Source organism: Osmerus eperlanus, chromosome 4, assembly GCF_963692335.1.
Source record: "Osmerus eperlanus chromosome 4, fOsmEpe2.1, whole genome shotgun sequence".
NCBI classification, from domain to species: Eukaryota; Metazoa; Chordata; class Actinopteri; order Osmeriformes; family Osmeridae; genus Osmerus; species Osmerus eperlanus.
The window spans coordinates 22,740,812-22,749,729 of record NC_085021.1 but is presented as its reverse complement, the minus strand read 5'-3'; the positions used below and the strand labels follow the sequence as shown (position 1 = coordinate 22,749,729).

At 51.3% G+C, this 8,918-nt stretch overlaps 1 protein-coding gene across 2 annotated transcripts; it reads right to left on the bottom strand.

Annotated features, from left to right (window-relative positions):
• Positions 1–5,917: 5,917 nt before the first annotated feature.
• On the bottom strand, positions 5,918–8,771 carry ccnq (cyclin Q). 2 transcript variants are annotated; one of them, XM_062458204.1, is made up of 6 exons: positions 8,571–8,771; positions 8,204–8,424; positions 7,635–7,818; positions 7,303–7,435; positions 6,874–7,092; positions 5,918–6,045 (listed from the first exon to the last, which is right to left on the bottom strand). In XM_062458204.1, exons 2-6 carry the CDS (start codon positions 8,358–8,360, stop codon positions 5,956–5,958), a joined length of 783 nt encoding a protein of 260 aa, XP_062314188.1. In that variant the 5' UTR covers positions 8,361–8,424; positions 8,571–8,771; the 3' UTR covers positions 5,918–5,955. The 2 variants fall into 2 exon arrangements, with proteins under 2 accessions (XP_062314188.1, XP_062314189.1); XM_062458205.1 differs by having other exon boundaries at positions 8,592–8,771.
• Positions 8,772–8,918: the final 147 nt, after the last annotated feature.

Below are 8,918 nucleotides of genomic sequence, written 5' to 3'. Positions count from 1 at the left end.
AGTCTGCTAGTCTGTTAGAAGTATGCGAGTCTGTTAGTAGTATCCTACTCTGTTAGAAGTATACTAGTCTGTTAGTAGTATCCTACTCTGTTAGAAATATACAGAAGAATCAGAAGTATGCCAGTCTGTTAGTAGTATGCTACTCTGTTAGTAGTCTGCTAGTCTGTTAGTAGTATACTAGTCTGTTAGTAGTATGCTACTCTGTTAGAAGTATGATACTCTGTTAGAAGTATGCTATGCTGTTAGAAGTATGCCAGTCTGTTAGTAGTATGCTACTCTGTTAGTAGTCTGCTAGTCTGTTAGTAGTATACTAGTCTGTTAGTAGTATCCTACTCTGTTAGAAGTATGCTACTCTGTTAGTAGTCTGCTAGTCTGTTAGAAGTATACTAGTCTGTTAGTAGTATACTAGTCTGTTAGTAGTATGCTACTCTGTTAGAAGTATACTAGTCTGTTAGTAGTATACTAGTCTGTTAGTAGTATGCTACTCTTTTAGAAGTATGCTATTCCTCTGGGAGCGCTCAGGGAGGTTGTGATTGGCCGGATGCCAAGAGAGCAGCCCAGTGGCAGGACCCTGTAGAGGTGACCCTGGAGTGCCTGCCTGGGAGCCGGACTGCAGGTGCACTGGTGTGAGAAGGGAGGGAGGAGAGGAGAGGAGGGGGATACTACCGTAACGGACAGAAGTTGAATAATAAACAGTAGGTCGCGAGCTTGTAGTTCGTGGGGCTGAGAGAGGGGAGTGAGAGGGAGAGAGAGAGAGAGAGGGAGGGAGAGGGAGGGAGAGAGAGGGAGAGAGAGAGAGAAAGAGGGAGGAGAGAAAATAGGGAGAGAGCGAGACGTAGTGTGCGCCACTTCCCGTCTCTGTCCCTCTGCAAGGTTACAGGCTGGGCCACTACAGGCCCGCGCGACTCCCTCCTTGACGGACAGAAGCGCGCCGCTTGTTGCAAACACAACAGCTCTTGTTTACAAACTGCAAGACACGAAAATTACATTATATCAAAATTGCAATATTAGACTACAATTGCCTTACCGCGAGAACCGGTCTGAATCATCCCGCCAATATTCACGCTCTACCAGAGAAGTCGGAGCGGAACGGATCTCTCCGTTACCCGCCAAGCTATACTGACTGACCTCGCAGTTCCACATCAACCAGAGCTGTCCACACCTCTCTCTCTCTCTCTCTCTCTCTCTCTCTCTCTCTCTCTCTCTCTCTGTATATATATATATATATCACTCTATCTCTCTGTCACACACTCTTTCTCCACCCTCTCTCCCTTTCTCTCTATCCCCCCACTCTCTCTCTTTTCTCTTTCTACCTATCTGACATACACACTATATAACACAGAGGTCTTTACACACACACACATGCACACTCACCCAAACACACACACCCAAACACACACACACACATGCACACTCACACAGTCCTTCTCACCAATGTCACATGTTTTTTTTTTACTGCGGTGGCTCGACCATGTCTGTAAGAACATATCAAATCACCAAAACAGGATGTCATTCAACACCCACGTCCCCTATACAGTATACACACACGAACATGGTGCACGCACAAAGAAAACACACGCACGCACACACACATCCCCTCCAACACCCCGGCTCTAAACTGATGTAGCCAAAATGACACACGCGCAAACACGCACAGACTCACCGTACAGGCCGAGCTCAAGGACATCAGTGCGAGGAGGCAAATTCCCGGTAAATACGCGCTCGAAACAGAGAAAGTCCCACCGGCCAGAAAGAAGAGGAAATGCTGTTCTTCCGTTACCCGTCCGGTAAGGTAGCAGCAGTGGATGCAGACGGTGATGGATATGCCGTTCCTAAAATAGGTCCTCTGCCCCCTGGTTGCCGGGATTCTGCGGCGGGTTGGAGAACGAGTAGACGCCGGGTTTAAACACGTCCTATCTGATACTGTGGTCGAGTCTAGCGCCGGTAAACTGACCGGGTTTTGCTCACGGTCCTAAAACTGAAACGCCATGGCGCGAGGAGCTCATGCGACATCTTTGGGTTGAGCTGTGAGATCCTGCGCGCACAGGAGCCCGGTCGCTGCATCCGCGAGAGGAGACAAACGCGGACGGAGTAGGGGAGGGAGGGAGGATGATGAGGCACGCGGCGGGGCGGGGGTGAGCGCTACCCCTCCATCCGTCAAACCCCTCCTTCTCTCCAAGCGTGATGACGGCAGGGAACACGCCACCGCGTGCCAACCGCGATGGCGGGTGTTCTGGATGGAGAGCGGGAAATCTTTGGGGCGGAGGAGGGAGTCCTTCCTACTCAAACTTGAATGTCGGACGTTTCTTGAATGTCTTGCCAGGGCTCAGAGACGGGGAGAGATGGACGCTGACCATGGTGCTGACAGACCACCCTCTCTCTCTCTGAATGAACTACAAGACAATAACCTCCGCAATAGTAATAATAAGATGAAGAATAATGATTGTAATAATGTAATAATGCGTTTTATTTACAGTGCGCCTTTGTGGTTGTTGATGTGATAGAGACAGCAAGAGAGAGAGGAAGAGATAGAGAGAGAGGGAGGGAGAGAGAAAGAGAGGAAGAGAGGAAGAGAGAGAGAGAGAGAGGATGAGAAAGAGAGAGAGGAAGAGAAAGAGAGAGGAAGAGAAAGAGAGAGAGGAAGAGAGAGAGGATGAGAAAGAGAGAGAGGAAGAGAAAGAGAGAGAGGATGAGAAAGAGAAAGAGAGGAAGAGAGAGAGGAACAGAACTTGGGGGCAGGAAACTATGTGAAAGAGACAACAACAACAAAAACCGAGGTGAGTGTAGAAAATGTCCCCCACTCTCTTTACCTCTCCATCTTTCTCTCCCTCCTCTCCATCCACTCTCTCCCCCTCCCTATTCAGCAGGATGTTTAGTGTTTGTAGCGGTAGAAGCTTCCAGAGCTTTTATCTGGTCAAGAGCACTCAGTCTGGACACTGTACACCTGATACTACTGCCACACACAGCCATTACTGACCTCCACACACACACACACACACACACACACACACACACACACAGCCATTACTGACCTCTACACACACACACACACACACACACAGCCATTACTGACCTCTACACACACACACACACACACACACACAGAGCCATTACTGACCTCTACACACACACACACACACACAGCCATTACTGACCTCTACACACACACACACACACACACACACACAGAGCCATTACTGACCTCCACACGCACACAACCGCAGGCATGCAGACAGGAACACACACGCACACACACTCATGCAGGAGTAGAGTAGAAGCAGTGAGATGTTTACAGCCCTGCAGTAGAGGAGATGTGAGTGGGTTAGAGTGGGATAGACATCCTCCCTCCTCTTTCTCTCTTCAATTGTTCTTCTCCTCCTCCCCCTCCTCCTCTTCTCCCTCCCCCCCTTCATTGTCCAGTGACTGGCTCTGTCTGATGGGGCACTGGTGTGGAGGCTGTTTGGACATGCAGGCCCTCTATTATTAATACTACCTAGGAGGGGGGAAGGGAGGAGGGATGGAGTAGAGGGGAGGGAAGAGGGGGGGAGGGATGGAGTAGAGGGGAGGGAAGAGGGGGGGAGGGATGGAGTAGAGGGGAGGGAAGAGGGGGGGAGGGATGGAGTAGAGGGGAGGGAGGAGAGGGGGGGATGGAGAAGAGGGAGGAAGAGAGGGAGAAAAATGAAGATAGAGATGGAGATACAGCAGGAGAGTAATGAGTGAAGTGACAGGAGGGGGAGGAGTGAGAGGGTGTACATGGAGGGATGAGAGAGGCTGAGGACAGACAAGGAGAGGGGTTGAAGAGGAGAGAGAGGGATAGAGAGGGGTTGAAGAGGAGAGGGATAGAGAGGGGTTGGAGAGGGAGGGAGAGAGGCATAGACAGGGGTTGGAGAGGAGAGGGATAGAGGGGTTGGAGAGGAGAGAGGGATAGAGAGGGGTTGGAGAGGAAAGAGAGAGGGGTTGGAGAGGAGAGAGATAGAGAGGGGTTGGAGAGGAGAGAGGGATAGAGAGGGGTTGGAGAGGAGAGAGAGAGGGATAGAGAGGGGTTGGAGAGGAGAGAGATAGAGAGGGGTTGGAGAGAGGGGTAAAAAGGGGTTGGAGAGGAGAGAGATAGAGAGGGGTTGGAGAGGAGAGAGGGGTAAAAAGGGGTTGGAGAGGAGAGAGGGGTAAAGAGGGGTTGGAGAGGAGAGAGATAAAGAGGGGTTGGAGAGGAGAGAGAGAGCGATAGAGAGGGGTTGGAGAGAGGGGTTGGAGAGGAAAGAGAGAGGGGTTGGAGAGGAGAGAGATAAAGAGGGGTTGGAGAGGAGAGAAAGAGGAGAAAGAGAGCGATAGAGAGGGGTTGGAGAGGAGAGAGAGGGGTTGGAAAGGAGAGAGGAGAGAGATAGAGAGGGGTTGGAGAGAGAGGGATAGAGAGGGGTTGGAGAGGGAGGGATAGAGAGGGGTTGGAGAGGAGAGACAACTATAGACTATATTCTATGCTGTAGTACTGTAGACTCTGAGAACAGACACAGGCTCCAGGTCAGACACTAAAATTGGTAGTTTGTCCTCCATCTTCCTCCTCCCTACAACTTCCTCCTTCCTTCTCTCCATCCTTTTGTTCTTTCAGTGTCCCTCTCCTCTCTTCTCCCTCACCTCTCCTCTCTTCTCCCTCACCTTCCCTCGCCTCTCTCCTCCTCTCCTGGCCCAGTTCAGAAAGAAGAACTAGGGAAGGCAGGGAGTGAGTAGGGCGGGGGGGGGGGGGAGAGGGACAGAAGAGAGAGGAGGGGAGGGGGGGGGTACGGCAACAGTAACCGAGAAGCTGAGAACAGTTCAGCAGGCAGAAACCTTCCTTCACGTACAGCAGCTGGAGCCTTCTGGAGCCTGACCACGCCCACCCAGGTGAGTTGACCACGCCCACCCAGGTGAGTTGACCACGCCCACCCAGGTGAGTTGACCACGCCCACCCAGGTGAGTTGACCACACCCACCCAGGTGAGTTGACCACGCCCACCCAGGTCAGCTGACCACACCCACCCAGGTTAGCCGACCGCGCCCACCCAGATCAGCTGACCACACCCACCCAGGTGAGTTGACCACGCCCGCCCAGATGAGTTGACCACGCCCACCCAGGTCAGCTGACCACACCCACCCAGGTCAGCTGACCGCGCCTACCCAGGTCAGCTGACCGTGCCCACCAAGGTCAGCTGACCCCAGACAGGGAGTTGATCCTTACTGGGGGGGAGGGGGTCAAGAATCAAATGGTGTGAAAGTTATTGTGCTGTTTCCCCCTAGAGGCCAGGTGTGTAGTGCAGCTTCATTATCTTCGCACGCACGCACGCACGCACACACACACACACACACAGTCTATGAGGCAAGCTGACATCAGTCCAACATTAGCCATCAGCCATCTACCTTACATTAAATTGTTTATTTAAACAAATATTAAGAAACATTAATGAAATGAAACTGTCCCCGTAGTGATGCATGACAGATCTGTACCAGCTGTTTACTGGCAGGGATGTTTGTGCTGAATGTCTCTGACACCACGAAAAAACACACACTCCAGCCCCTCCAGCCCCTCAAGCCCCTCCAGCCCCTCCAGTCCTCCAGCCCCTCCAGTCCTCCAGCCCCTCCAGTCCTCCAGCCCCTCCAGTCCTCCAGCCCCTCCAGTCCTCCAGCCCCTCCAGTCCTCCAGCCCCTCCAGTCCTCCAGCCCCTCCAGTCCTCCAGCCCCTCCAGTCCTCCAGCCCCTCCAGTCCTCCAGCCCCTCCAGTCCTCCAGCCCCTCCAGTCCTCCAGCCCCTCCAGTCCTCCAGCCCCTCCAGTCCTCCAGCCCCTCCAGTCCTCCAGCCCCTCCAGTCCTCCAGCCCCTCCAGTCCTCCAGCCCCTCCAGTCCTCCAGCCCCTCCAGTCCTCCAGCCCCTCCAGTCCTCCAGCCCCTCCAGTCCTCCAGCCCCTCCAGTCCTCCAGCCCTCCGCCCCTCTCAGATGCACTTGGCCTCCAGGTCGTAGAGCTGCAGGAGGTCAGAGATCACTGCGTCGATGTGAGCTCGTGTCACGTCCTCACACAGCACCTGGAAACACACACACACACGCTAGGGTCATGTTCTCACACAGCACCTGGAAACACACACACGCTAGGGTCATGTTCTCACACAGCACCTGGAAACACACACACACACACACACACTAGGGTCATGTTCTCACACAGCACCTGGAAACACACACACACGCTAGGGTCATGTTCTCAAACAGCACCTGGAAACACACACACGCTAGGGTCATGTTCTCACACAGCACCTGGAAACACACACACACACACGTGCATGTCAGCGAATATGTTCTCAATAGTATGTTTCAAGTAGGCTACAGCCGAACCCTCGTTCTGTTTTGATCAATAGTAATCGAGTTGATAAGCGTCTTCTTGTCTGATCAATACGCAACTGTGAGGTGCTCGAATGGACAGAGTGGCCAGTAAACTGTCGTTCCACTGCGAGGGCAGCCCGACGTGCACGAATACACCTGTACAAATGCTAATGAAATTTCCACTCAAAATGCTGACAAAAGTTTGATTAACGATTTCTTAATAAGGTAAACTTAAACGATAAACTTGAATTTCATAATTTGTGTTCTATTGATATACATTTCAGTAGTTTGCATAAGTAAAGAGGTAAACCTTGATAATCTTGGAACCATACACGATAGCACCATGGGGCTTGGACTATTGTCAATCTATTAGCCTATCTATTTTAATCTAAAGTGGAAGCAAAATGATTTCCTCAAGCATAGCCTCCATCATTTATGAAATGGTAAAAAAAACATAGATGTCTGCTAATACGGTGACACGGTAACAGGAAAAACCCTGCGATAGGGTCATGTTCTCACACACACCACATACACACCTGCCACCACTCTCTCCCTCCTGTGGGCAGTTCCACTCCGTAGCTGAGCAGGGCGAGGTACAGTGTTGCTATGGCGATGTGCTGGGGTTCGTGACGGATACACATGGGCCCATGGTAACAGTCTCTAAGCAACGCCCAGGCCGTCTCTGCGACGGGGGTCCGAGACCAGGCATGACGGTTCACCATGGCCTTGACGGACAACAGGAAGTGGAGCAGGAACTGTAGAAACACAAACACACACACTGGGGTCATGACCTCACACACCTACAGACACACACACACAGACTGTAGATGTCATCACACACACACACACCTACACACAAATGTACAACATACACAGACACGTGAAGGGCTAATACAGGTTCCACACAGATACACACGCATGCGTACAGTGGTTGAGCAGCACACACACACTCTCTCTCCTGTGACCTTGTGCGGGTGTTTGAAGGAGACGTGAAAGTTGAGCTGTCGTAGGACGAGTAGCTCACACTGCACCACACTGTCCCTCAGGTCCCAGAACTCCGAGTTACAGTCCAGAGGAGCACTGCTGCTGTGGAAGTACCTGGGGGGAGGGGGGGGGGGGAGGGGAGGAGGAAGGAGGAGGAGGGAGAACACAAGTGTGACTAAAAAGGAGTGTGTGTGTGTTTGAAGTGCGTGTGTGTGTGTCTGTGACAGTACTGTGTGTGACAGTGTGTGTGAGTGTTGTGTGTGACCGTGTGTGTGTGTGTTTTCAGTACTGTGTACCTGTGTTTGGCGTGTACCTGTGGCTAACGTTGATGATGTCACGGGTGCGCAGGTGCTGCTCCTCCAGCTTGCCTGCCAGGTAGAGCGAGCTCATGGCCACCAGGTACGGCTCATACACACTCACACTCAAACACTGGAAGAAACGGTGGTACAACACACACGCAGACGCCACCGGCACCGAGCGCATGCCCAACTTCACCCCTACAGAAAGGGAGAGAGTGTGTGAGAAAAAGAGAGTGAAAGAGAGAGAAGAGAAAGGGTTATGGAGAGATACTTTTTTTACTTTAAAAATATATTTAATGGGCAGGCAGTCAAAACTGACAGCTAGCCACCAGTTACAAAATACTTTTTGGACATATTGAAATACACACCAAATAATGTTTTTTAGAGCGAGAAAAAGATAGAGAGCGGAGAGAGAGGGTCGGGAAATAGGAGACGTGAAGGGTGAAGAGAGGAGACGGAGATAGAGAGGAGGGGAACGGAGGCGGAGAGCACGGACCGTTGAGTCGGTTAAAAACGTTCGTAGAAAAAGTTGAATGTAAGCTGAAAACCAGAACGTCTAACGGCGATGGTAAAGGCAGCTTACCTGTCTCCATGATAAAGCGGCACACACGAAAGTGGGTCTTTGTGTCCCGCGCGGGATCTGTTGTTTCTCCGTCCCAGTTTCCCGCTGCCCTCATCCCGGCCACGGCCAGTCGTGAGGACCCTTCCATGCCACCTGCGTGTTGCGATGTACCCTCCATCGCACCGGGTACGCCTACAAGCTTTCACCGCTAGTTCAGCCTTAACGTTAGTAACGTTAGACAACTAACAACGAGTAGGGACAGACGGATAGGATAGCTAATTAAACAGACGTGCATAGGTTAGCAAGCTACAGTAGCTATCTTACTTCCAGATGTAACGCTACGCGCCTCACTCGCACAAGCACACGGACATAACAGACTGTAAATTACATCGTATATCGAGTCCGTTACTTGATTATGAGGATTATGGCCTTTTTGAAAAACAGTTCAAACTTGATCAAACAAAAACATGCTGCAATCTCAACTTCCGACCTTGGTGTTTCTGTGGTGTAGCTACAGCGAGCTGAAAACATGATGACTGCCATCTAGAGGAGAAGGCAGTAATGACGCACTAAAAATAAGGTTCCCAGGTCATACAGAAAAGAGGTTAAATAAAATCTCACTTTAAAGCTGCTTCTTTTTAAACGTCGTTTTCTGAGTTTTCAAGAGGCAACTGAATTGGCACTGCCCCGACAGTGATACATATATCCGGAAAAAATAGGCCATGACTAGAACTTC